The 27,203-nt window shown below is 35.6% G+C and overlaps 1 protein-coding gene across 3 annotated transcripts in view; it reads left to right on the top strand.

Moving 5' to 3' along the window:
* VWA8 (von Willebrand factor A domain containing 8) overlaps positions 1–27,203 on the top strand; it is a 294,919-nt gene that overhangs the window by 63,481 nt on the left and 204,235 nt on the right. For all 3 annotated transcript variants that reach the window (XM_032496061.1, XM_032496060.1, XM_032496059.1), the window contains exons 13-14: positions 16,157–16,317; positions 18,417–18,530. In XM_032496061.1, the coding sequence (XP_032351952.1) occupies positions 16,157–16,317; positions 18,417–18,530 (275 nt within the window). The remainder of the gene's footprint in view (positions 1–16,156; positions 16,318–18,416; positions 18,531–27,203) is intronic.

Raw genomic sequence — 27,203 nt, 5'->3', positions numbered from 1 at the left:
GGGATTCCTGGGTCATACGGTAAGTCTATTCCTAGTCTTTTGAGGAATCTCCATACTGTTTCCCACAGTGGCTGCTCCAAACTGCATTCCCACCAGCAGTGTAGGAGGGTTCCCCTTTCTCCACAGCCTCTCCAGCATTTGTCATTTGTGGATTTTTGAATGATGGCCATTCTGACTGGTGTGAGGTAATACCTCATTGTAGTTTTGATTTGCATTTCTCTGATAATTAGTGATATTGAGCATTTTTTCATGTGTCTATTGATCATTTGTATTTCTTCCTTGGAGAATTGCTTGTTTAAGTCTTTTGCCCATTTTTGGATTGGGTTCTTTGGTTGTTTCTTATTAAGTCGTATGAGCTGCTTATATATTCTGGAGATCAAGCCTTTGTCGGTTTCATTTGCAAAAATTTTCTCCCATTCTGTAGGTTGTCTTTTTGTTTTACTTATGGTTTCCTTTGCTTTTCAGAAGCTTGTAAGTTTCATTAGGTCCCATTTGTTTATTCTTGCTTTTATTTCTATTGCTTGAGTAGACTCTTCTAGGAGAACATTTTTGAGATGTATGTCAGATAATGTTTTGCCTATATTTTCTTCTAGGAGGTTTATTGTATCTTGTCTTATGTTTAAGTCGTTGATCTGTTTTGAGTTGATATTTGTATATGGTGTAAGGGAGTGTTCTAGATTCATTGCTTTACATGCTGCTGTCCAGTTTTCCCAACACCATTTGCTGAAGAGACCGTCTTTACTCCATTGTATATTCTTGCCTTCTTTGTCAAAGATTAGTTGACCAAAAGTTTGTGGGTTCTTTTCTGGGCTCTCTGTTCTGTTCCATTGGTCTATATGTCTATTTTTGTACCAATACCATGCTGTCATGATGACTGTAGCTCTATAGTATTGTCTGAAGTCTGGGAGAGTTATTCCTCCATGCATCTGTATTTTTATATTGTCAGGATTAATTCCTAGAAGTGGCATTGTTAGGTCAATAGGTAAATGTATGTGTCATTTTGTTAGATACTGCCAAATTTTCCTCTATGAGGATTATACCATTTTGCTTTCCCATCAACAATGCCAACAGAGAGGGCTGCCAACCTCTTTAATGTTTGCCTATTTTGTAGTTAGAAATGGTATCTAGGGAGTAGTTTTACTTTACATTTCTTATATTAAGAGAGAAATTAAAAATTTATTTTCTGTTTTTAAGGGCCATTGTTATGTCTTTTCTTAGTAAATTATCTGTTCATTTTTTTACTCATTTTTCTATTAAGCTTTTTGTGTTTTTTTCTCTCAATTTTTAAGTTTCTTATATTAGGCATATTTATTTGTGAGATATGCTGCATGTATTTTTCTCTCAGTTTATCAGTTGTGCTTTGACTGTATGAATAAGCTTTTGCCTTATACATTTAAGAAGTTTGTAGTTAAATTTATTAATATTTTGTTTTATTGCATCTAGATTTTGAGTCATGGTTAGAAAGTTTTTTCCTCATACCCAGGTTAAGGAAGAATTCACCCATGCCTTTTTTCAGCTGCTAGATTGACTTCTGTCCAGTCCATGCATATAACCCCTTACATTTTAGAACCAGCGGTGGAGCACTGACTCTTTCTCATGCTGCCATCTCTCTCTCTCTGACCACAACTGGGAAACATCCTCCAACTTTAAGGAATTAAATGATAAGACTGGGCCCACATGGGTAATCTGGGATAAGCTCCCCATCTCAAGGTCCTTCACTTAATCATGTCTGTAAAGTTCCTTTTGCCGTGTAATGTAACATATTCACAGGTTCTGGGGATTAGGATGTGGACATCTTTGTGGGGGCCATTATTCTGCCGACTACACTGACTCTTCTGGAAGACTGCAACACTGAGAACATTGCCATTGATGGTACTGAGTTATGAATATAGCACACCTATTCCAGTTTATACAGTTTTCATATTCATAGTGTTTCTACATGTAGCTGCCAGTCTCTGACTTCATTATATGATGTGAGTAGTTGTGCCCATATATTTGTTGAAGTGGATATTATTTTTTAATAAGTAATTTTCCTGTCCTAAAATGTAGGCTGAATTTTTATTTGAAATTATGTGTATAAGTATGTTATATTTCCTATGGACTTTTTCAAGGTTATAAACAAAAATTACAAAATATTGTTTATAAAAATGGAATGTTTATAAATTAAGGTGAGTCTAACAGGATTGAGAACTAGACCACAGCATAGTGCTTGGGATGAAGAAGGTACTCAGTTGAATATGCACCATCCTAGAGGCTTCGGAAATCTTAAAATATTTTAAATAGAATGACTTTGTCTTTAAGGATGTAAGGGATAGGTGTGATTATTCAAACACTGTTGTTATCCTCTCCATCAAAAACGTTTAAGAACTTCTCCATTTATAGCATTCTCTAATGTAGAAAAGCAATAGAATTATTTAGATCAATTTCTGATTTTTGAGAACTAATTAGTTCTCATAGGATAAAGCAGAGACTGTTTTGAGACGTATTCATTTCAGTTCTAGAATTACAATATTCTATGTATTTCCTATGTTTTTCAAAAATAAAGTTTTGTGATAACTTTTAAAAACTCTTTTTGCAATCTTTTTGAAGTGATTCAAGTTATTTACTGAAATTGACAATTATTCTAAAATTGGCCAATAAAGTGGAATTTCCTGACTTTGAAAATTAAGGATGAGAAAGGTTAAGTGCCAGAGTTTATACCTCAGACAAAGCTTATACCACAGGTCCTAGCTTATTAATTTTCAAGTCATTTTCTTCCCTGTTAGGTTGTATATCTTTAAAAACAGTAAGTAGCAGATAGCGAGGCTCACTCTGAGCTAAGAGGAAGCTGGGTTGAGGCCCGAAAAGTACCATCTGTTTTTACTTGGAATGCTTTCCTTCACATTAGTTTGATTTGCTTTAGAATGCTAATGTTCTTGTCACATCACAGTTTGTTTTCCAGTATTGGTCTGTTTTTCTGTTTGCTAGCTTTTTGAAAACAACGTAATAGAATGGAGGAATGGAGGAGTTTCCAAAAATTAATGGTTGTTTTCAACTGATAGAAGTCCATCTCAACAGTGTGTTATTTTTATAATTGAAACTTTGTAAAACATATCTTAGGCTTTCATTTTGATAGAGAAATCATCTCAAAAGCTGAGTGTAATGACACTTGCAGTATTTTATGCTAGCTTGCAACTGGAACTGCTTGGAGTATTTTATGATGGGACATGCATAATACAAAGTTGTATGTTGGAAAGGCAGGCTAGTTGCTGATTTAACTCAATAAACTTTTAAACATTTATTCTAAATAAGCGAAGTATATCTTAAAGTTTAATTGTGCAGTATATGTTATAAAAGTTCATCTTGTTGTATTTGCATAAATTTGCCATTGAAATGTCGTAAGTTTTACATTTTTTTTTAAAAAGCATCCGAATGTGATATTCAGATCTTTTATAACTTGGAAAGTATGCACTGGCCTCATTTAATTGAAACCATGCACAATTTGAGTAATGGACAACATCTTTTATGTTATCTTAACAAATTTAGTTAACATGAGGTATTTATTAGATTTATAAAAACACATTAGGAGGCCTTCGGGCATTTGTATAAAAGTAAACATTACAGTAAAACCAAATCCATTAGCCCAAGGAAGAAAACAAATGTAACTGAGGAATCCTACCAAATAAGGAATTCCAGCCTGAGAGGTATTTCATTGACCATCCTTGATGATCCAAAAACATAGAATCCATAAGCTTGAAGAGGGAAGGAATTTTAAATTTGAGGATTCTCTGTGGACTATCTCCAAACTAAGGACACTGTGTGATTAGGTCCCAGTACCATTGGTAAGAACACACTGGTATGCTTGACCATCTCTATTAGTTAGTATTTTGTTTTAAATGTACTTTATATTAATTTTGATTAGGGGTCTTAGGGCAATTTTTTAAGGGTCCTCAGGATTTATTTTATTTTATAATCACCAAAGATCACCGTCAGAGTAAGTATTTGTTAAAGGTTATCGAGATTAGTGATGAAGTTACATATTTATATTCTTGTGGGGAATATGTCGAAAAAGAAAAGAAAAAAGTCTATAACTTTACAAATTTCTGTAAACCATTTTATTCTTGGAATGTTTTGCAAATAATTTTATTCTTGGAAATAAAAAGCAAATACGTACTTCTCAGCTTTATCATCTATTTGCCTTTTATGATTCCTAAATGGCTTTGTTTTTCTATTCTTCACCTATTTTTAAAAAAACTCCGATTGCTCAGGATCAAAACCACCTTCTGAATACACTGAGCTTTATTGCTGATTTACAAACCAGTCTCATAGTAGAAACAAGGCTTTCTGAGGCGTTTAAACCAAAAACCATTTGGCAGGACCATAGAGATAGTCAAAAAAACAGCAGAGGGAAAGACGTTCTTTAACAGCTGAGCTAGTGCCTCTGGGAAGTGAGTTGAAGGAGCTTGGGATTTAAGCTGGTAAAAGCTGCGAAAATTCTGATTTTACACTCTATTGACTACTGTTAAGAGATTAACGACTTGGCCAGCCCAGCTCCTGGGACGCCTCCTGCTCATTTTCTGTGGTTCCCTTAAGCTCTCCCAGATGTGGGTACCTGCTGGCTGGCAGCCTCTGTGCAGGTGAGGAGTGATGCCCATTATACCCTCACGTGGGTGGAAAGGTGGGCAGGGTGGGAAGGTTGCCCTGTTACCTCCAGCAGCCTCTTTCTTTAATCTTAGCAGACCTCTTTCTGTGCTGCTAAAGCAGGAGACTCCATATTTATCCTTAATGATGCTCCCTGAATGCACAAACTCTTCCCTGTCTCCCACTTAGTGAACACATGTTTGCTGCATAATCTCCTGTGGGGGATCAATGCAGAGATGGCAGCTTTAGTTTTGTGAGGAAGGTTCCAGAAGGGACACATTAAGCCAATCAAGAGAGCTGTCAAGTATTATAGCTGTGGCACACTTCTGAGCTATCTCCTCATCCACCCTGCCCCGCATGGCCAGTTATCAGTCTGACATCATCTGCTTTGTGCAGGACCCACTATAGCTATGGACATCTCCAGTAGCTCTAACCCACCACCCCTGAACCCGTTTATTGAGAATTTGGTGGAAAATGCATTTGGCATCTGAAATTTTACTTCATAGAGTTTTTACAATGCATCAGTTGTATCAGTTATGTCAGTTGTGCATTAATAGACACTTGTTTCTCTCACACACACAAGCTCACTTTCTCTAGGGATAACATTGATGTTCTTCTCTCTTAGCACATTTCAGTTATAAAATACAGTTGTTCTCTATAATCACAATGTTTTATATTATATCCTCAGATCTTCATTCATCTGATACCTGAAAATTTGGACCCTTTTACCATCCTCTTCCTATTTCTCCACACCACCCCCCAATCTCTGACAACCATTTTCTGCTCTCTGTTTCCAAGAGTTTGATTTTTTTTTTTTTTTTAAGATTCCAATTATAAGTGATACCATGCAGATATTTGGCTTTGTCTGGCTTATTTCTCTTAGCATAATGCCCTCAGTATCCATCCACGTTGTCACAAATGGCAGGACTTCCTTCTTTTTCATGGCTGAATAATAATTGCTCTGTGGGGTTGTGTGTGTTTATTTACCACAGTTGCTTTATCCATTTATTCATCGATGGGCCTTAGGTTGTTTCCATATCTTGGCTATTGTGAATAATGTTGCAATGAACATGAGAGTGCAGATATCTCTTCAATATTCTGTTTTTATTTACTTTGGATATATATCCAGAAGTGGGATTGCTGGATCACATGGTAATTCTATTTTTAATTTTTTGAGGTACTTCCATACTGTTTTTATAGAGCCTGCACCAATTTGCATTCCTACCAACAGTGCACAATGGTTCCATTTTCTCCACATCCTCACCAACATTTGTTGTCTCTTGTCTTTTTGATAATAGCCATTTTAGCAGGTGTGAGGTGATACTTCGTTGTAGTTTTGAATTGTATTTCCATGATAATGAGTGATGTTGAGCACCTTTTCATGTACCTGGGCCGTTTCTGTGTCTCTGGAAAAATGTCTGTTCAGTTCCTCTGCCCATTTTTCAATCAGATTGGTTTTTTGCTATTGAGCGTATGAGTTCTTATACTTTAGATATTAACCTTTATCAGATATATGACTTGCAGATATCTTTTCTTCATTCAGTAGGTTGCCTTTTCATTCTGTTGGTGGTTTCTTTGCTGTGCAGGAACTTTTTCTTTTTAGTTTGATGTTGTCCCACTTGTTTATTTTGGCTTTTGTTGCTTTTGCTTTTTGTGTCAAATCCAAAAAATCATCACCAAGACCAATGTCAGGGAGCTTACCACTGATATTTTCTTCTAGGAGTTTCATAGTTTCAGGCCCTAACGTTCAAATCTTTAATCCACTTTGAGGTGATTTTTGTGTATGATGTAACTTAGGGTCCAGTTTCATTCCTTTGCATGTGGCTATACAGTTTTCCTGATACCATTTATGGACACCATTATTGAATGTATATTCTTGGCTCCTTTGTCATAAATTTATCCACCATATATGTGTGAGTTTATTTCTGGACTCTCTGTTCTGTTCCACTGATCCATGTGTCTGTTTTTATGCCAGTACCATACAGTTTTGGTTAGTATAGCTTTTAATGTAGTTTGAAATCAGGAAATGTGATGTTTCCAACTTTGTTCTTCTTTCTCAAGATTACTTTAGCTATTCAGGGTCTTTTATGGTTCCACACAAATTTTAGAATTATTCTATTTCTGTGAAAATGTCATTAGAATTTTGATAGCAATTGCATTGAATCTGTGGGTTTCTTTGGGTACTATGGACATTTTAACTATATTAATTCTTCCAGTCCTTGAGCACAGAAGTATTTATTTGTGTCTTCTTCAATTTCTTTCATCAGTGTCTTATAGTTTTCAGTTATGTTGGTTGAACATATATAGATATTTATTTTTAAATTTGCCTCTTTTTGGTGAGAATATTTAAGTTGTATTCCCTTTTGTAGATGTTAAACATTTATAAATTTTTAACTAGAATGTTACATTCCATAGTCCACTCTCTGAAGAATAGTGGGAGTGAACTTTTAAGAATATAAATCAGATCATGTCATTTCCTTGCTTAAAATCTGTCAGTGGCTTTCCATTATACTTAGAATAAAATAAGAAGCCTTAATCTTGCCTTATGAGCCCTCCATCAGTGCTTTTCAACCTTGACTGCCTGTTAGAATCGCCCGAAGAACTTTGAAAAATTTCCAGTGTCCAGGCCCCACTGTTACAGAATTTAAAGTAATTGGTCTGAGGTGGAACCCAGACTTTAGGAATTTTACAAAAGCTACTCAGTGATTCTAACAGGCAGCCAGGGCTGAGAGCCACTGCCCTACGTGATCTAACCCATGCCTGCATCTTCAGCCATCTCTCCCTGCTGGACCCTCTGCTGATTCTGTTTCAGCCTCACTGACTACTTTCAGTCCCTTAAACCTGACTAATTCCTTTCTGCTTCAGGGCTTTTGCATCAGGCTTTTGTTACCTCAGCCTGGAATACTCTTCCCCTGATCTTCACGTGGCCTTTTACCATTCAAATCGCAACTCGAATATACTTAAAGCATCCTCGACTGAGCCTTTTGCTATCACATTACCCAGTATTTTCTGTGTAGCACTGACTACTATATATTTTTTCTTATTTGTATTTCCTCCTTCTTGTTCTTCCTTCTCATCCTCTGTTTCCTTTTCTTTGTCTATTTTTCTTCTCTTCCCCCTGGAATATGTTTATCTTTTTTGTTGCCGTAGCCTCAGCACGTGGAATAGTGACTTGCATGTAGTAGGCAGTCAATATATGAAGGAATGGATAAATAAATTTTGAAAAACTTATACTATTTTTAAAGGACCAGCTCAAATCCTGACCTTTGTCAACCTATCTTTACTAGTTTTTATTTGTTTCAATACTACCTTTTCTTTCAATTCTAAGATAAGAATTTTTGTCATACAGCATTGTTATGTCACTTTTGCTAACGTTCTGAAATGTTAACTTAGACTTGTTGTTAGATTGAAATTTTAATGTCTTCTGCTTCCCCACCTGTTCTCCTACCAGGGTCAAACATTTGTGATAAAGTGCAGCAGAGTTTGCAGTAGTACCTTTTGAATAAAATGGTTATTTTGTTTGTGTGTCCTGGGACTTGACTTTACAACATCTCTGCTTTTTTGCCTTCCTTTTAAATTTTTAAAACATTTTTTGCCTTCCTTTTTGAATCTGTTCTTACCCTCTTTTACATACTTCATTGTGCATGAACATTTCTAAACAAGCTTTCATAAAGTTGGTTTACATTTAAAATATTATTATCCTTATTTAAATGGTTTACATTTAAAATATTAGGTTGTGAGTTTTGTTGTGGATAATAGAATCCATTGTGGCTGTCTAAAACTGAGGGATTTTTTTTTTTTTTTTTTAAACAGGGTATGAGGTAGCTTGCAGAATTTCTGGCAGAGACGGGGAACAGTGTTGAGATTTTACCCAGTTAGGAATGACAGAGCCAGGAGAACTTCAGCCATAGCTCTTCTGGAAGAGCAGGTTTCCCTGTGCTGGCTGCCACTCACTCTCACTGCTCACTGCCAGTTTTTTCAGTCCCCAGTTTTGTGTATGTGAGGATGCTCAGTAGAACCTGGGCAGACACAGTATTCAAGCTGCAAAGACATCTAAGAAATGATGTTCTTAGTTGTCTAACCTCTGTACTACAGCAAAGATAGTAGAAGGGGCTTGATTAGGTATCTTCCCTAAATAACCTATTGCACTATTTATACCTACCTTGACCTTGACTTAATATTTTATTGCGTGACTTTATTAAGGTGTCTCTTCATTGGGTCAATTGTGAGATGGTGTGTTTGACTTCTAGTTAGCTTTGATCAGAATAATTTTGTTCTATGTTCACAGAATAAATCTTTAACTAGAGTAGATCATTTTGAAATAGATCCCACCGGTCACAGTGAAGAGAGCTATAAATGATTCAAAATCATCTTCTTCCCATCAATAGCAGAGCAACTGAAAACAATCTTGGTAGGCTTGTAACACCATCATTGTATACAGAAAGGAAGAATTTATTGTATGTGTGACAGGTTAAAAATAGTTCCTTAAAAGAACTTGAGGGAGAAGCACGGACGAGTTTACAAATAATTTTACAATATATGTAAAATGAGATGCCTTTTTGTTTGAGATCAAGCGTAAATGACACAGGAATGTTGGCAGCATGCCTTGCATTCTGTTCACTAAGCATGCTTAGACTGTAAATAATGGTTTAATTTCTATTCTAGGACCTAAAATTATTAACATTCTGTGTTTATGCAATATTTATGCAGTATTCTGCCACTAATAGTTCTGGACATAATTAATCCCTTATTGCAAAGTTGATGGCTTACATTAACAAGTCTTCGTGCATTCTTTTATTTCCTTCAATCCCAGATTTTCTCAGTGTTTATACAATCCTGGCAGGATATTTTCTGGTAGGGTAAGTTTTGCTCAAATAAGCAAAACTTATTTGACGTAGACCTGAAAAGCTTACAAAATTCCAGCTAGCTTCTTTTGGAGAAGAAAAAATCATTAATAATCCTTACTTACACCAATCAAACAAAAAATTAAATGCCCACTGTTTATATTTTTCATTCAGAAACAAGAAAATGAAGAGTAATATCCACCTAGAGATATAATTACTATTAACTATAACTGAAGCATTTTTATTTCAATCATTTAGGTATGTGTTTAAAGATGTTTTTAAACAACAGTAGAGACTAGCTGCTTTAGAAGGCGTTTCTGGGAGTAGTAACCTGGTCGGCATTTCCGACTCTTGTCAAAGAAGTTGATTGAGAAAACATTTGTGGTGGGTAGCCTGAAAGGTGTGCAATTGGTACATTACCGTATTAACTCTATATTACATACATGGATTGGTTGATCTAGACCAGCTCTTTCTCTGCAGAATTTCTTTGACTGAAATTTGTTGCTGTATTTGTTGTAATAATACTTTTGAGGATAACCTGGCTCCTTTACTTATTAGCTGTGTGTCCTTGATTGGGTAAGCTGTTTAACCTCTTTGTGCCTCAGTTATCTCATCTGTCAAATGAAGACAGTAATTTTACCTGTCTTTTAAGATTATAAGGATTACATTAGTTAATTTATGTGACGTGCTTGGCACCTAGTAACCCTTCTATAAGTATTAGCTGTGATGGTTATTGTTACTTCTATTTTTAACTCCTTAACACACTGTCCTTTATATGATGACCTGACCCATGGAACAAATTTTTCTCAATCTCATTGTTAAGAATTGTAGTCCTGTTTCTTTTTTGGTGTCAGTGCTGTGGTGTTATGACTTATGTAACATTTTAAAAAAATGATGCTCTTTTTGTATGTTAGAAATTAGAAAAATTAGATTTATGTTTTAGAAATTAGAAAAATTAGATTTATGTTTTAGATTCTTTAGATTATGTTTTAATATACATTGTGTGTATCATCTTTACCTTTCTTAGTTTCATCTTCCCTTGTTTAGTTTTCTTTATCCACTTATTTTAAAATTTATAATATATTATACCTATTTTTGTAAGCCAACTTACTTCAAGGTTCATGAATGTGGTAGAAATGTATTTTTTATTCTGGTTGAGGTCATAATCTGTATACACTTTGGTATCCTACTTTTCCTATAATCATTTAAATTTTCTGCCAGAAGAATTATATATGCTTTATAATATAAAATTTGACTTTCTTGTCACTATTTATATTTAAAGAGATAGTTCAAATTTCCTTATTTGCTAAAAATTTACTGTAATACTTTTGTCTTTCTGAATGAGATTATACCTTGGAAAACTAATTCTAATCTTATTCTAGACACTCGATGCACAACTACTTTTTGTCATTTGTCAAACTAATTACTTATTTCCAGGTTTCTCAAGGAAATCTCAGAATAATTAGTCTATACCATTCAAAGGTCCTGAAAGCATTTAAGGTATATAATTACCTTAGGGTTCAAATATGTATTCTCTGAAAAAGTTTGTGCAGAATTATGCTTCTCATTTTAATAGGACATTTTTGTTTTTAGTAGCGTTTCTTCACTGCAAATCAAAAATGCAAAATGACACAGAATCTTAAGACATGTGGATGTTTTCCAGGGATCTGAATGAGGAGGTGAGGTGTTGAAGGGAAGACAATGGTGGCTCTAAAGGAACTAGTCTTCATGTCCTGTTATTTTTAAATTTTTGAGGAAACACAGAAAGCGGAAATGGTTCGGCTTCTATGATATCATTAGTGCTATTTTTATTCTCTTAAGTTCAAAGGTTTCAAGGATAAGAAAATATATGCAAAAATGAGGACATTCATCTTTCTTGATTTTTATTAGTGTGCTTTCAAAATGCTCATATGGAATAAGCACGTTTCTTTTCTAAATTTTGCTTTTCCACTTGCTTTAGGGATGTGTGTGTAGGTAGTAAGAGTAAGGAAATGAGATATATATATATTTTAACAATTCTGTGATACAGTATATGTTAAAATAAGTAAAGATATTAAAACAACTTCATGGTACTAAAACCCAAATAGAGTGAAACACTTGAAAATGCTGTTACTCCATTAAAGATTAGCTTAATATTGTTTGTTTTTGATGAGGGAAGGTAATTAGGTTACTTATTTATTCATTCTTAAAGGAGGTACTGGGGATTGAACCCCGGACCTCATGCATACTGAGCATATGCTCTACCCCTTGAGGTGTACCCTCCCCCCAAGGTTAGCTTAATACTGAAATCGTGTTACTGACTCATTTCAGACTGTGCTGAAAAACTTCTGTTAATTAGATCTGATTAGGTTCAGTTGTTCTGTGGAAATTCAGTTTTACTTTGGTGTCCCTTGCTCTTGCACACAATGAAAAATAACTTTCACACAATTGAAAATAATTTCTGATGATAGCTAATATTATGGAAAGTGGGGGCAATTATCTTTTTAAGGAAAAGCTAGGATTTTCATCTTTTCTCCTAGTACAGGGTCTTAATTATGAAAACTAAGAGCTTTTATTAAAAAGAATGGCATTTTTCCTCCCCTCTCTGGAGGCTTTTGTTTTAATGCACAGATACATTACAAATGAAGAATGGCTCTTTTTAACATGAGAATATGTAGAGACTTGAGGTGATAATAGTGAACTGAGGTAGTCTTTTAAGAAAGGCCAAGTGTTTTCCGTTTTCTACCCCTCTGGAGACTGAAGAAGGGAAGACTATTTCTGGTCCATACTTGTGGTTGGCATTAACACCACTGAACTCTGTTGATCTGTTACTGCTTGTTGTGTGGCAGCAAATAATCATTTCCGTTTACTTCAGTCAGTAAAAAGGAGTCTCCAACTGCTAGGCTGGAAAAGAGGAGCTGTACACACTGTTGTCTTTCTCATCATCTTTGTTAATAAGTATTTACTTATCTGAATGAGGCAAGTATTGTAGACATTGTATGAATTAACAGGCTGTGAATGTACTTGGGAATCACCCATCACTACAGAATGAAGTCGTGCTTTTTTATCTCTTAGACAGAATGGTGATTCAGGATGTGTCGGTATGAGAGGGAGGAATTTTCTCTGTTGAAATTAAAAAAAAAGTTACCAATTACTAGCATTAGCTCTAGGTGTCTGAACCTCTTATGCCAAAGTCACATTCATCATCTCCACTTCCTGGGCCCACACGAAACACTCAAGAGCTGAGTTGGGTTGGGGTGTGATCCATTTTCAGTCTGAAGTTGGGATTTGCAAAATTAACACCCATCCATTTCTTTAAAAATATGGTACCAGTGGTTTATCTTCTTTATGTTGCATACCGCCTCTTGGAGTACCAAGATAGGTGCTTAGAGGAAACAAAGCCTACTCTTTCCTTTTTTTCCTTCATTTCTGTTCACCTTTTAATTTATACTACATTGTTACGCATTTTGTATATCCTCGTGCAATCTTATAATTTCCATTAGAATAGGAAGGAGTATAAATAAATAAGATGAACAAAGTTTCACATTAAGTTAATGTCTTTTTTAAAGCAGTACTTACCACCTGGGAGGCATTTGTGCTGTTACCTGTGTAATGTTTAATAAAAAATAGGTGGTCAGCCTCACCTGGGATCTACTGCATCCAAATCTAAGCTTATGTATTTTCCAGAAGTTCCCCCCCAGGTGTTTCTGCTATGTCCCTTTGACTTAGAACCACTGTGCTAAAGCGTGTTTTCTGTTTGTTTTATTCTCTAAGACAATGTGTAATGCACCTATAGTGGCTGCTTTTCTGGAATAATGAGTACCAAGACTTTTCTTTAAATTTACCTGTTTTTATATTAACTTGTAAAAGATTTATGTATGTGTGTATATTTGATTTTTTTCATAATTCAGTTATGAAAAGGAACCGACATTTATTTGATTTGTCTGATTTTTCTTGCAAGGGAGATCTATTTCTTGTCTATAGTACAGCCATGGGAATAAGCTCATTCTCACCAGGAACCATCTCGGTCAACACTGATGATGGTGATAGATTTGGTCTTCACTGTTGCAGCTGCCCTTGGCAGCTTAGAATGACATGCTCGTGTAAATTGCATAGAATTTAAAATTAATTGAAAAATTAGATGCAATTAATGAGTTGAGCCAAGTTTTGATAATGTGTCAAAGTCAGGCCTTTAGGGCTATGGGGATTTACTGAGTTTTGTCAATGAAAACAATGAATTAACAGTCAATCTAAGAAAGCAATGGGAATTTTTATTCAAGCCAACCTGAGGATTGTAACCCAGGAGACGGTCTTTCAGAGAGCTCTGAGAATTGTTCCAAAGAGGTAAGGGGAGAGGTCAGTATATTTGTGATTTTTGCTAAAGGAGGTACATGCAATCAAGCACGCATCTCAGTAGAAGATTGCTGCTGGTCACGAGGAACAGACATCCTAGTTAGTGGTCTTAATGCTTTTCTAAGTATGGGAAGATGCAAGAATCCAGGTTCCTAAAAAAGTTCTCTTGAAAATATCTAACCATCTGAGTGCCAGTTCTGTCAGTTTTCCCAGAGCACAAAGTGCCTCATCCTGATCTTCCCCCTTGAATCCCTTTCAGGGTGTATTGTAGGTAACCACCTGCAGTGGCCAAGAACTTGATTCTTGCAGAGCTGGATGGTGGGTTACATTCTTTATTTTACAGTCCCCGCCTTTTGGTCTTGATTTCGTCCAAGGTTTAGGAGGCATTTCATGACCAGTTTGTCCCATGGCTCATTCTCAGATCAGGTGAGGATTTCGTTGATAGGCCACTCAATGTGCTCTTACTGGATTAGGCCTTGTTAACAGTAGCCAAAAGCCTCTGGACCTCGTATCTTACTGGTCAGTTATCTAGGAAATGGTTACTTCTTGCTTCTTTTCGTTATCTTAAGTTACACTATTACAGTCATTGATCTTACAGAACTATATATTTGATCAGTCCTTTTAAGTCACCTAATCATCATTAATTTTTTTATTTTGGTGGGGGAGGTAATTAGGTTTATTTACTTATTTGCAGAAGAAGTACTGGGGATAGAACCCAGGACCTTGTGCATGGTAGGCACACACTCTACTACTTGAGCTATACCCTCCTCCCCAAATCATCATTAATTTCATCTGAAGCTCAGTCACACATTTGGTAATGCAAGAAACAGTTATCTTATAAAGTAGGCAGGATACAAGTATTATGGTTAGTAAATAAAATAAGGTAACAAGTAAGTATTTAAGTTAAAAAACACCCATTAGGTGTGGCCCTGTATCTCCCCAGTCATCAGCCCAGTCTGTTCTGCACCAATCGCCACCTTTAAAGGAAATGACATATTGACATTATTGGCATTGTACATAAAGTTCACTAGAGATGTCTGTACACACAAGGTGAGTGGTGGGTCATCGTGACCCCTTATAGGACTGAGAAAGGAATGCTGTCTTCTAGGGACTTGCATAGCTGGCATCAGAAGAAGAAAAATTGATCTTTATGGTGGAGCAGGCATTTCTGCTATTGGGGAGGTCTGGTCAATGCATAAAGCAGATACACAATGCACACTAGAGGAGAAAGAATTATGTTTAAATTTTTCTTGTCTTGCTTTAAAATTTAAAATTTTTATTTCATCAGTTTGAATATTATTTCTCCAGTGCCATTATGATTCAATATAAGCCTGTTTATACTTCCTAAGTCAGTACTTTTTTGATAGTGAGAAAATTAGAATGATCAAGACTTACCTTTTCGTCTTGATTTCAGTACAGATTTGTTGCCATTGTAGATATAAGCACATTCATTCATTTTCTGTCTTAAAACTGGACTGGGATATCAAAGAATTTACAAAAGACTTTAAATTTTTGGATACAATTGACTGTACATGTTTAAGTTTTGTTTGATATAAATGGCACAGAATTTATCTGAAGCTGATAACAGAAAAGAAACTATTAATTCAACATTAACACATGTAAGAAAAATTGTTCATATTATATGGCACCAAAAATTTTTTTACAGTAGGTAGATGTTTATGTACCACTAATATTAATAGTTTGCTTAAACCTGTTACACTGCTTTAGCACTAGCACGTTGTGTATGTGCTTTAAAAAACTGCTTGCAAGTGCTGCATTATTGTTTGTCAGTTCCTGTGTATGCCTCATCTGATGACTATCCTCCTCAGTTTCCTCCATTTTCAAGCCTCTTTAAATATGAGTCACTGTGATGGTTCATAGTGTGGCTTTTCAGAAGAACACAACTGCAAGAAAATGCACATTATTGATAAGCATCTCCTCCCATTGAGTTTGTATGGCCTCTGATTCTTAAAAAGGAAGCCACAATTTTGGCCCAGTCAGGAGTAAAGCTGATTGAGTTAAATTCTGTTAAAGTTGAGTGGAAATTACTGCCACCATCTGTGTAGGTACCAAGTGAACATTTTAAAAGAGGGAGAAAATGCTAAATGAAAAGGAGAAAAGAAAAAAACAACAATGAACCCTCACTGTAGTATGTTGATGAGTAGTAGGAAAAAAATTCAAATGACCAAGAAAAGCTTCTGAATATCTCTCTTTCTGGTGGTTTGGAGAAAGTGACTTGCCAGTTGTTGTGTGGAGTGTTATGTTCAGGGAGAAGTAACTCTAAAGCTAAATAAGCTGTCATCCGTGCCTTAAAAACTGAGTCTGCATTTTCTTCGGTGGGTGTTGGGGATTGGTTTCAGGATATGACAGCACGTGATCTGCTACAGCAGAGATACACGCTTCCAAATGGAGACACTGCCTGGCGGTCCTCGCCCCTCGTAAATGCTGCTCTGGAAGGGAAGCTGGTTCTCTTGGATGGCATTCACAGAGTCAATGCGGGTACACTCGCTGTATTACAAAGGTTGGTATGAGTCACACACACAAAAACACACCATGTAAACAGTAGACATGGAATTTTTTCAATCTTCTCATTTAAACTCAGTTACGTAGTTCCTGAGGAACTTAAAATTCTACATCCAAGTAAAACAGCAGATGTTTTTATTGTTGTAAATATAGTATAATAAAACTTCAAATAATGAACATTATGGGAAAAGCCATAGCAAAATTATGTGTGTAAGAGCTTAAAAGAGAAAACTTTTAAGTAATAATTTTGAAAGACATATATTTATATCTATGCTGATTGATATATGCGATAAGTCACACAGCCAAAGTTTTATAGTTTGTCAGAGTCACTGCTTCACTGTTTACCAACTCCTTTTCAGTCTAGGTCTAAATTGTTGGTTGGTGTTGCTGGAATTTTTTTTGAGAGTGAGAGGAAATATAGGTCCTTATATAAAACGTGTAATAGCTGTTTAATTATATTTTCCATTGGCCAAAGGGCACTTTGTGTTTACAGACTTAAACATTTCCGTCACTTGTTTTCTTATTTCAGTTTATGTGAGGGAAATATCCACACATTCCTAATTAACTTCTCTTTAATGTTAAGAGAAGACTTTATGTGTAACTTTCATGGAAAATATTCCCATCTTGTGTCACTTTGGGAGATTAATGATACCATTTTGGGGGGGACGGGGTTACATCTTGATCCTATCACTTGGAAACATTTGATTTTTAACTTTAAATTTTAGCTTATTGGGGAAGTTCAAATAAGTGGAATAGTCTATTTCTCCCAGATAACTATTCAAAAATTTTTGTCCTTGACAGGATGCAGATAATGAGTATAATGAAAGATTCTGAAAACATTGTTACTCCTGATTAGATTTGAGAGCATTTAATCACCACAGACTTTCAGTGATTTACTATAAACATTCCATAGATTTACAGTATTTTTCTCTTCTAAACAGACAAATGCAAACACAAACAAAATAATTCTGCCCCCTTTTATTGGCCGCCTCTTGCCTTAGGCCCAGTAGTAACTGCAGCAGCTGTTAACTGAGAGCTTGCTCTGCAGGCGTTGTGCTAAGCCAGCCTTTCTCAGGCTCTCAACTTGGAATCTCCTTGTGGGAGTGAGGCTTAAAAATTACTGATATCTGAGCTCCATCCTCCTCCTCAAATTCTGATGTAACTGACCCAAGGTGAGGCCTCAACACTGGCATTTTTAAATGCTTCCCAGTGGATTCTAATGCACAGCTGAGATTGAGAGCAACTATATCAAGCATCTGCCTTACATTAGCTGTTTAATTTTCACAGCAATGCTGTGAGGTTGGTATGATTGCCTCAATTTTAGAAAAGATAAAATTTTAGACAAACAGATTATTCCCTCCCCCCACCCCCACCAGGTCATTCAGCTAATAAGGTGCAGAGCTGGGCTTTGAACCCCGGTCTGAGGGACTCTGCTGCCCATGCTCCCAGCCTCTGCCTTAGGCAGCCTCCCCTCCCCTCGGTGCTTACTGAGTGGGTCTGTGGGGCAACTGTGCTGTGGGCATCCGGAAACCCTAGTGGTTGGTGTAAGGGCTACAATAGCACGTTCGACCTCTGCAACAGCTGGAGGACGATGTTATTTGTGCGGTGGGCCGTCAGGTCCCATCAGAGTTGCATATGAAACAGCATTAGTTATTTCATTATAAAGATTTTTGATATTTTATATTACATAATTGCAAAGATAGAAAAATTTTGGTAATACCATGACTTAAAGAGTTACATTAGATTCAAGGGAGTACGTGCCAACTGCTTTGTTCATTAATATTTACCTCATGGTTATCCTGAGTCACCCATTCAGCTGTTTCTTTTCATCTCCCTCCTCCTCCCCCTCCTCTTCCTCCCTCTTCACATCTAGTAACCATGACTACTGCCCTCAAGTACAGAAACCAACAGTTTTGCCAAGTATAACATATAGCGCTAGCCAACTTGAAATTTTAAAAGGTGCATTTAAACAAAATTGTTACTCAATTGTCAGTAATCATAGACATGATTAAAATATTAACTGACTGATTCTATCTCTAATAACTCCAACGTTCAAAACTGATTAATGTGTTTGCTGACCTTCCGCCATCCCATTAGGCTGATCCACGACCGAGAGCTCAGCCTGTACGACGGCTCTAGGCTGCTGAGAGAAGACAGGTACATGCGTTTAAAGGAGGCACTGCAGATGTCTGATGAGCAGCTACGGAAGAGGTGATTTGGGGTTCACTGCTCTTATTGTCAGGGTTACCTTCTTTTTATCATTCTTCTAAACCTAGGGTCAAGCCAAGATGACTTTGAACAGCTTAATAATTTGGGGTCCTAGGCATGATCATATTTTGGGACTTCTTAAGACTCAAGGTTGCTATCCAAGATAGACTCTCAGCCTTACTTTTCCATGAGTGTTTAAACATTTTATAAGAGCGTTAGTTTTAAGAAGTGAATCCCTCTTCTGTTGTCCTAACGATTCAATTTTGGCCCCAAACTTTATATCACTTCAGGAAAAAAAAAAAAAAGAGAGAGAAAGAGAGAGAGAGCCTCAAAGTTAATGGGGCCTACCCTCGTAGGAAGTGAGCCATTGTTTCTGGGGTATGCTACCTGATGCAGGATTACCTTTTATGGCTTATTTAAACCTTCCTTCCAGAGCCATAACAACCAAATATTATGTATGAGACCGGATTGGATCCTGGATCAGGAAATGAAATGAAAACAGCTATATAGGACTCTTAGGGACAATTAGGAAAGTTTGAATGTGGGCTGTATATATTACATGATATTGAATTAATAATAATTTTCTTAGGTATCATAATGGTATTGTGTTTATGAAGGTGTTGACCTAAAACAAATAGACTTCCAGTTTCTCCAGCAAGAATAGTTTATTTGAGATCAACGAAGAACTGCAGTTTGGGGTCCATAACCATGGTGAGCCTTGGGCAAGTCCCCATACAACGAGAGGAGGAAGGATTCTTTTCAAAGAGGGGAAAGAAAGTCAGGAGGGCCGTAGTGAACAAAGAGGTCATTGGAGGAATCGAGAGTTCGAAGTATAGTGGCTTTTCATTGGCTGAGCCCTTGCCAGGCAAGAAGAGGAAGCCTTTCTTCTTTTGGCTCCACTATTGTCATAGGGTGCGAGAGCTCCCCCTTCTGGCCTCCCGACCCTACTTAACTGAGGGTTCTGTTTGATAATTTTTTGCAACAGAGAATATTCCTATTCTGAGGAAATGTATGCTGAAATATTTATGACATAAAAAGATGTCTGCAGCTTACTTCCAAATGTTTCAAGGGGAAAAAAGATATGGTGAATGGGTACAAACACCCCCCCCCCCATAAAGACAAAGAGCAATTGAGAATGAGAACACAAAGTGGTGAAATCTTAATAGTTGGTGAAACCTAGGTGAAGAATATATGGGTGTTCATATTCTATTCTTTCAAATTTTCTACGGATTTGAAAAATTTCAAAATAAAAAGTTTGAAAGAAAATATTTCTTTCAGCTGTGCACTATACTTTCCCTTAGAGGAGATTTGGCAATTATAAGTCATTTTCTATCTCATTACATTTCCATGGATGTTTTTACATAATTAGAGATTGTTACTTTGGGGAATGCCTTGTCACTTCATTGAATCTTCTTTAATTGAAGCCACCCCTTCCCCCTAAGGGCTTGCTGCCATATTTAAAACAGTAAAATCCTACAAATCATAATTGTGTTTCTTATGTGTTTGTGTTTTAAGGAGAATTTTTTTTTATTTCCTTGGAATTTTTTTTTATGGTGAGAAAATGTTCAATTCCTTACTATCTCTGTATAAGCTATTTAAAAATTCACTTGATTACACAGTTATTTATGCTTCTGAGGTGTGTATCATCAAATTCCTGTAGCCCAGTAAATGGTTTGGTTGAAAGTTTAGGAAGGCAAATTATAAAGATTCCTATCATAACACACCTTGGGCTTAAAACATTCAACTATTGTACGTTATTTGCATGTGAATCACCTATCGGGGAACAGTTGTAATTTTCAGGGAGATGAATCAAAGCAGTTGGTCTGGAGCTGTCAGCAAGACTGCCCAGCAGGTTCCCCTCGAACTTGAGGAGTGTTGTCTTCTGGCCAAATGTCCAGGAAATGACAACTCTTTCCTATGAAGAGAACTCAAGTTCTCTCTAATGGTCGCAAGCAGTTTTGCAAAAAGACACTTCCAGGAGCAAAGAGGCTCTGAGCATTGTGTTCAGGATTTGGCTCAGACTGGTCAGTCGTGCTTCCTTCTCAAAGTGTCTCAGAACTATTGATTTTCATCACTTCTGTGAATAGAAGCCAGGCTCAGTTCTGTCTCCAGAAGTAACACTGAGTAGGTGGAGACAGATCAGAGCATTGCTTGGTTTCCTTCACTTATTTTTTTTTATTTTTGTTTGAGTTTTTTGTCATTGTTAAATATGCATGAAACTTGAGCCAGATAGTTTTTCAAGATTTTTAATGAAAAATATCAGCCATCTGTTATCTGTCCTGGGACGCTTTCCCATTTCCCACTCCTCGGAGGCTACCACTTTCAACCTGAGCTGTTTCTTTTGATATTTACCTCTGTATCACTAAACAATATACTTTCATTGATATTTCTTGATTTATTTTTCAGTGTTAGGCACTATCTATTGATTTCCTATTCTGGAAAATTACAGTTTAACTCCCTTTCACCATCCCTCTTCCCACTACACATATGTGCTTCCTGTCTCCCATTCTTCCTAAATATTATGTAATAATTTTGTTTAGAACTTCTTTCAATATTTACATTATTATTATAGCACAAGGACTATATACAGCTGAACTATTCAGTAAGCTACAGTTATTTGTCTTTCCTGAAATATGTTTTGTTTTTCCTAAAGTTAATTATTATGAAGAGAGGCAGATATGTAAATAAATAATTACAATGCAATTTTTAAACGTTTTAAACATTGTAGAGATTTCTACAATGATGTCGTGGAAACACAGAGGAGGAAGTGACCTTCTTTTCTTTTCTTCTCCTATTACTACCTCACAGAGGTTTATTAGTGAAGGCAAGATGCTTAAAAAAGTTGTCAAATATAAAGAGGTTAGTTTACACTTTACCTGCACCAAAAAAAACGTTTTCCAAATTGGCTTGACTTTTTTAAGACAACTAAAAAGTATTCAGCTACCATACAAATACTTGTGTGTATTTAGTTTTTTTTTTTTAACTGAGGTATAGTTGATTTAAAATATTAGTTCCAAGGGTATAAAAATGATTCAATATTTTTATAGATTATACCCCATTTGAAGTTATTATAAAATGTTGGCTGTATTCCCTGTGCTGTACAATATATCCTTGTACCTTATTTATTTTATACATAGTAGTTTGTATATCTTAATCCCCTACCCCTGTCTTGCCCCTTCCCCGCACCCCTCCCCACTGGTAACCACTAGTTTGTTCTCCTTATCTGTGAGTCTGTTTCTGTATATTATATTTATTCATGTGTTTATTTTTTAGATTCCACATACAAGTGATAACATACACTATTTGTCTTTCTCTGTCTAATTTCACTTAGCATAATATTCTCTAGTTCCATCCATATTACTGCAAATGGAAGTATTTCATTCTTTTTTATGGCTGAGTAATATTCCCGTGTGTGTGTGTGTGTGTGTGTGTGTGTGTGTGTGTGTGTGTGTGTGTGTGTATGTGTATGTGTGTATCACATCTTTATCCATTTATTCGTTGATGGGCACTTACACTGTCTCCATATCATGGCTATTGTAAATAATGCTGCTATGAACATTGAGGTACATATATCTTTTCAAATTAGTATTATTATTTTCTTTGGATATATACCCAGGAGTGGAATTGCTGGATCATATGGTAGTTCTATTTTTAGTTTTTTTGAGGAAACTGCATAGTTTTTCCATGGTGGCTGTATCAATTTACATTCACCAGTAGTGTACTAGGGTTCCCTTTCTTCCACATCCTCACCAACATTTGCTATTTGTGGTCTTTTTGATGATAGCCATTCTGACATGTGCGAGGTGATATCTCATTGTGGTTTTGATTTGCATTTCTCTAATGATTAGCTATGTTAAGCATCCTTTCATGTGCCTGTTGGCCATTTGTATGCCTTCTTTGGAAAAATGTTTATTCAAGGCTTCTCCTATTTTTTAATTGGATTGTTTGTACTTTTGGTGTTCAGTTGTTTGAACTGTTTATGTATTATGGATATAATGCCTTATTATACATATTTGCAAATATATTTTCCTATTCTGTAGGTTGCCTTATTGTTTTGCTAATGTTTGCTGTGGGTTTGTCATAAATGACCTTTATTAACAATGTTGAGATACATTTCCTCTATACCAACTTTGATGAAAGTTTTTATCATGAATAGATGTTGAATTTTGTCAAATGCTTTTTCTGTGTCGATTAAGATGATCATGTGATTTCTAACCTGACTTTTCTTGATGTGATAGATCAAATTGATTGATTTGTGGATATTGAACCATCTTTGCATCCCTGGAATAAATACCACTTAATCATGGTATATGATCCTTTTCATATATTATTGAATTTGTTTTGCTAGTATTTTGTCAAGAATTTTGACATCTATATTCATCAGAGATAATAGCCTGTAATTTTCTTTTTTTGTTCTATCTTTGTCTGGTTTTATTATAAGGGTAATGGTGGCCTCATAGAACAAATTTTGGATGTTCCTTTCTCTTAAATTTTTTGGAAGGATTTGAGGAGGATAAGTATTAGCTCTTCTTTATATGTTTGGTAGAATTCCCCTGTGAAGCCGTCTGATCCTGGACTTTTGTTTGCTGGGAGGTTTTTTTTATTACTAATTCAATTTCACTCTTAGTGATTGGTCTGTTCAGATTGTCTATTTCTTCCTGATTCAGTCTGAAGATTGTATATATCTAGAAATTTATCCATTTCTTCTAGGTTATCTAATTTGTTGGCATATAACCGTTCATAGAATTCTCTTATGTTTTTTTAATCTCTGAGATATTGGTTTTAATTTCTCCTCTTTTGTTATTTATTTTGTTTATTTTTCTCTATTTTTTTCTGGATAAGCCTAGCTAAAGGTTTATCAATTTTGTTTACATTTTCAAAAGAAAAACAACAGCTCTTGGTTTCATTGTCTTTTTATTTATTTTTGTCTTGATTTTACTTATTTTCTCTCTGATCTTTATTATTTCCTTTCTTCTGCTGAGCTTGGACTTTGTTCTTATTTTTCTAATTCCTTTAGATGGTAGGTTAGGTTGTTCATTTGAGAATTTTTCTTGTTACTTGAGGTAGATCTGTATTGCTATAGACTTCCCTCTTAGAACTGCTTTTGCTACATCACATAGATTTTGGAATGTTGTGTTTTTATTATCAGTTTGTCCCAAAGTATTTTCTGGTTTCCTCTTTAATTTCTTCATTGACCCATCGGCTTTTTTAGTAGCATGTTATTTAGTCTCCACATATTTGTATTTTCCCCATTTTTTTCATGTAATTGATTTCTAGTTTCATATCATTGTGATCAGAAAAAATGCTTGATGTAATTTCTGTCCTCTTAAATTTGTAGAGACTTGTTTGTGGACTAGCATGTGCTGTATCCTGGAGAACATTCTCTGTGCACTTGAAAAGAAAGTGTATTCTGCTGTTTTTGGGTGGAGTGTTCTGCTTATATCTATTAAATGGCATCTAGTCTAATGTGTTTAAGACCACTGTTTCCTTATTGATTTTCTGTCTGGATGATCTGTCTATTGATGTAAGCAGGGTGTTAAAAGTCCCTTACTATTATTGTATTATTGTTAGTTTCTCTCTTTATGTCTATTAATATTTGTCTTATATATTTGTGTGCTCCCATATTAAGTGCATATATGTTAATGAGTGTTATTGTATTGCTCCCTTTATCATTATATAATGCCTTTCTTTGTCTTTTGTAATAGATTTTCATCTAAAATCTACTTTGTCTGATATGAATATTGCTACCCCAGCTTTCTTGTCATTTCCATTTGCACAAAATATGACAGTCATATTACAGAATCTGCCTCATTCTGATGATATGGATTGTTGGTAAATTTTTACCTTTTCCTGGTTAACTTTGCCTTAGTTTTGTGGCCCATTTTTGTTCTTCTGAGAATAAATATGTTCTCTTTTAGGGTTGTAATAGGTTAGAATCTTCCTTTAAGCCACATGACTACTTCTTTCAAGGCAGTTTAGCTGAAAGAACATAGCATGAAAAGTGGGAATCTGTACTCTGTGAGAAAATTAATTTGTTTCGTGAGTTGTTCTTATAAATAATACAGCCCATTATCTAGCATGGGTTGATACTGTATGCTGTCCATATCTAATATGGCACTCGTGGCATTAGCATTTGGACTATAAATTAGGAACTCATAACCCAAGTCATCTGTTCTTTCATTCTGTACCTGAGCACAGAACTGAAGTTTAGCAAAGTGACTATTATTTCTCTTTGTCTTTAAATAAACACAAGTATTAATGCTTTGTTTCCTTCTGAGCGATTTTGAGATAGACAAAAAGATCAAATGTAGAATGAAGGGAAGTTAAACTTAAGCTTCTCTGCCTCTAGACTAAGTTTGGTAAATTTAGATACATTTTGGCTTTCAGGTAGGAACAATTTTCATATCTGTGTTTGGCATGTCTCATTTAATTACAAATTTAAAAAATACCTTGAATTGTTGCAAAAAGGAATTTTGGGGTACCTCACATGTTCAAAGGAAGGGAGACAGTGCAATTGGGCCTCTGGAAATAATAGAACCTTGGACTTTAATGTCATCTGGGCTCTCTGTTTTGCTCTATACTTCATCTCTTTGTTTCAAATGTCACAATACCTGGCATATAGTAGATCACTTAGCAAATGTTTTTTAATAATGAATAAATATTAACCAAAAAAGTTCTAGAAAACTCAAAGTAAAGTAATTCTATTAATCTTTTTTAGGTAACTTTCTGAGCTAGCAATGTTTTTTTTTATGAACCTACTAATTAGGAATACTTTGCCTTTTAATGACAAGTCTAATACCATAGGGTCTCATAATTAACAGCTACTAGCTGTGAGCTACCAAGGCTTTCAACTTCATAGTGTGAAACCCAGTTTCTATACAATTATATTTGACTCCATTACCGACCTTCAGCCTATTCTAATTCTTCACCAAAATCATATACCTTGTGGTTTCCATAGTGTTCTGCAGGCATTCTTTGCAGGTCATGACATAGCTGGTGTAGCCTTTGAAATAGCTTAAGAAATGTTAGAGACCTTCCTTCTTGTATTGCAAGACACCAGGAATACTGTGTACATGGTAGTTAGAAATAGCATGATGGCCATGCACACCAGACACCATGCCTGCATTTCTCACAGGAAATAACGACCAAAATAGAACTGCTTCCTTTGATGAGAAAAACTTCTTTGGGGAAAGGGGGAGTGCAAATACAATTGGCTGCTAAATGTGTCCCTTCCTGCTGTTGGTCAGAGCCTAAATGAGAGGGGGTGAGAGTTTCTGTGAATTACTAATAGTTTATTTTACTGAGAAAATGTTTCTGGTTATCTCAGGGAAGCAATAAAGATTTGGGGCCTAGTCTCAGTTGTAATTATATATACTCCAATGTTTTTGCATATTTATTGGATTTTTTTTTATTGTAATTGAATATTGAAAACAGTTTATAATCTCCCAGTTTTTATTAATCAGTTGTGAACCATAACTGGACGCTGGGTTCAATCCTCAATCTGTGAGATTCCCTGGACCTTTTTACTCTTACTCATGTTTGAAGATAGCTAGGCCTGGAGCATTCTCTCCTGCCTCCCCATAAACCTCTGGATCTCTTTGCTAGGAAATTAGGCTTTAACAAAATTCAAGGTAGATCCAGGATTTTATGCCCAAGTCTTTGTGTTTGATTCTCAAAACAGAGCCTTAAGCAAATTCTGAGTCTGAAAAATAATTTTAAACATTTTTTATGCTCAAGATAAAGTTCTAAACTCTGTGCCTATGAAGGGTCTACTTGTAATTGTGTGTATTGATTTTGTCTTTTGGATGCACAAATGTATCAGATATTTGGTACAAGACTGCACCTTCTCTGAAAAATTCATTCAACACTAGATTTAGACTAGCTGCTCTGCTTTTGGATGGGAAACCATTACTCTCGGTTCTGATCACTTACCTTTGTTTTGTCATTACCACCAAAATTCTTCAAAAAATTTCTTGCAGTGATGGTTATTAACAGCAATATATTAATTAATTAACTAATTAATCTATCGTATGTTGTCACTCATGTACCACACTAGACATTGTTTGGTAGAAGTTTATGTTAGGAATGTGTCCGTGCAGTTTGCCACCTTGCGAAAAAAGGAAAAATATTGACTGTGTACAGAATTTCATAACCTCTAGGTTCTGAGCTGGAACATTAATTAGTATTACAGTGTGGAAGGCCAGTTACAAAATCCTCTTCCAATTCATGATTAATGTCTTCATAAAAACCTTCTATATCATTGTTTCAAGTTCCTTAATATACACATTTGACAAAAATGTAGCATATAGTTTGCTTCAAAAGATTGAAGTTTATCGAAGTCTTTCTTTTTTTTAATTAGTAACTTTGTTGAGGTATAAGTGACATATAAAAAACTGCATATTTAAAGTTTACAGTTTGATAGTTTTTGATATTTTTATACACCTACAAAACCATCACCACAATCAAGATAATACATCTATGATCCTCAAAGTGTCCTCAGACCCCTTGGTAATCCCTCTCTCTGGCCTCTTCTCACCCTCCTCTCCCACCCCTAGGAATCTGCTTCCTGTTATGCTGTATAGCTTGCATTTTATACAGCTTTTTATAAATGGAACCACACAGTATATATTCTTTGGAGTCTGGCTTCTTTCATGCAACATCATTATTTTGAGATCT

This window comes from Camelus ferus, chromosome 14 (genome assembly GCF_009834535.1).
Source record: "Camelus ferus isolate YT-003-E chromosome 14, BCGSAC_Cfer_1.0, whole genome shotgun sequence".
NCBI classification, from domain to species: domain Eukaryota; kingdom Metazoa; phylum Chordata; class Mammalia; order Artiodactyla; family Camelidae; genus Camelus; species Camelus ferus.
The sequence above is the reverse complement of the archived record's forward strand: the minus strand, read 5'-3'. Positions and strand labels throughout refer to the sequence as shown.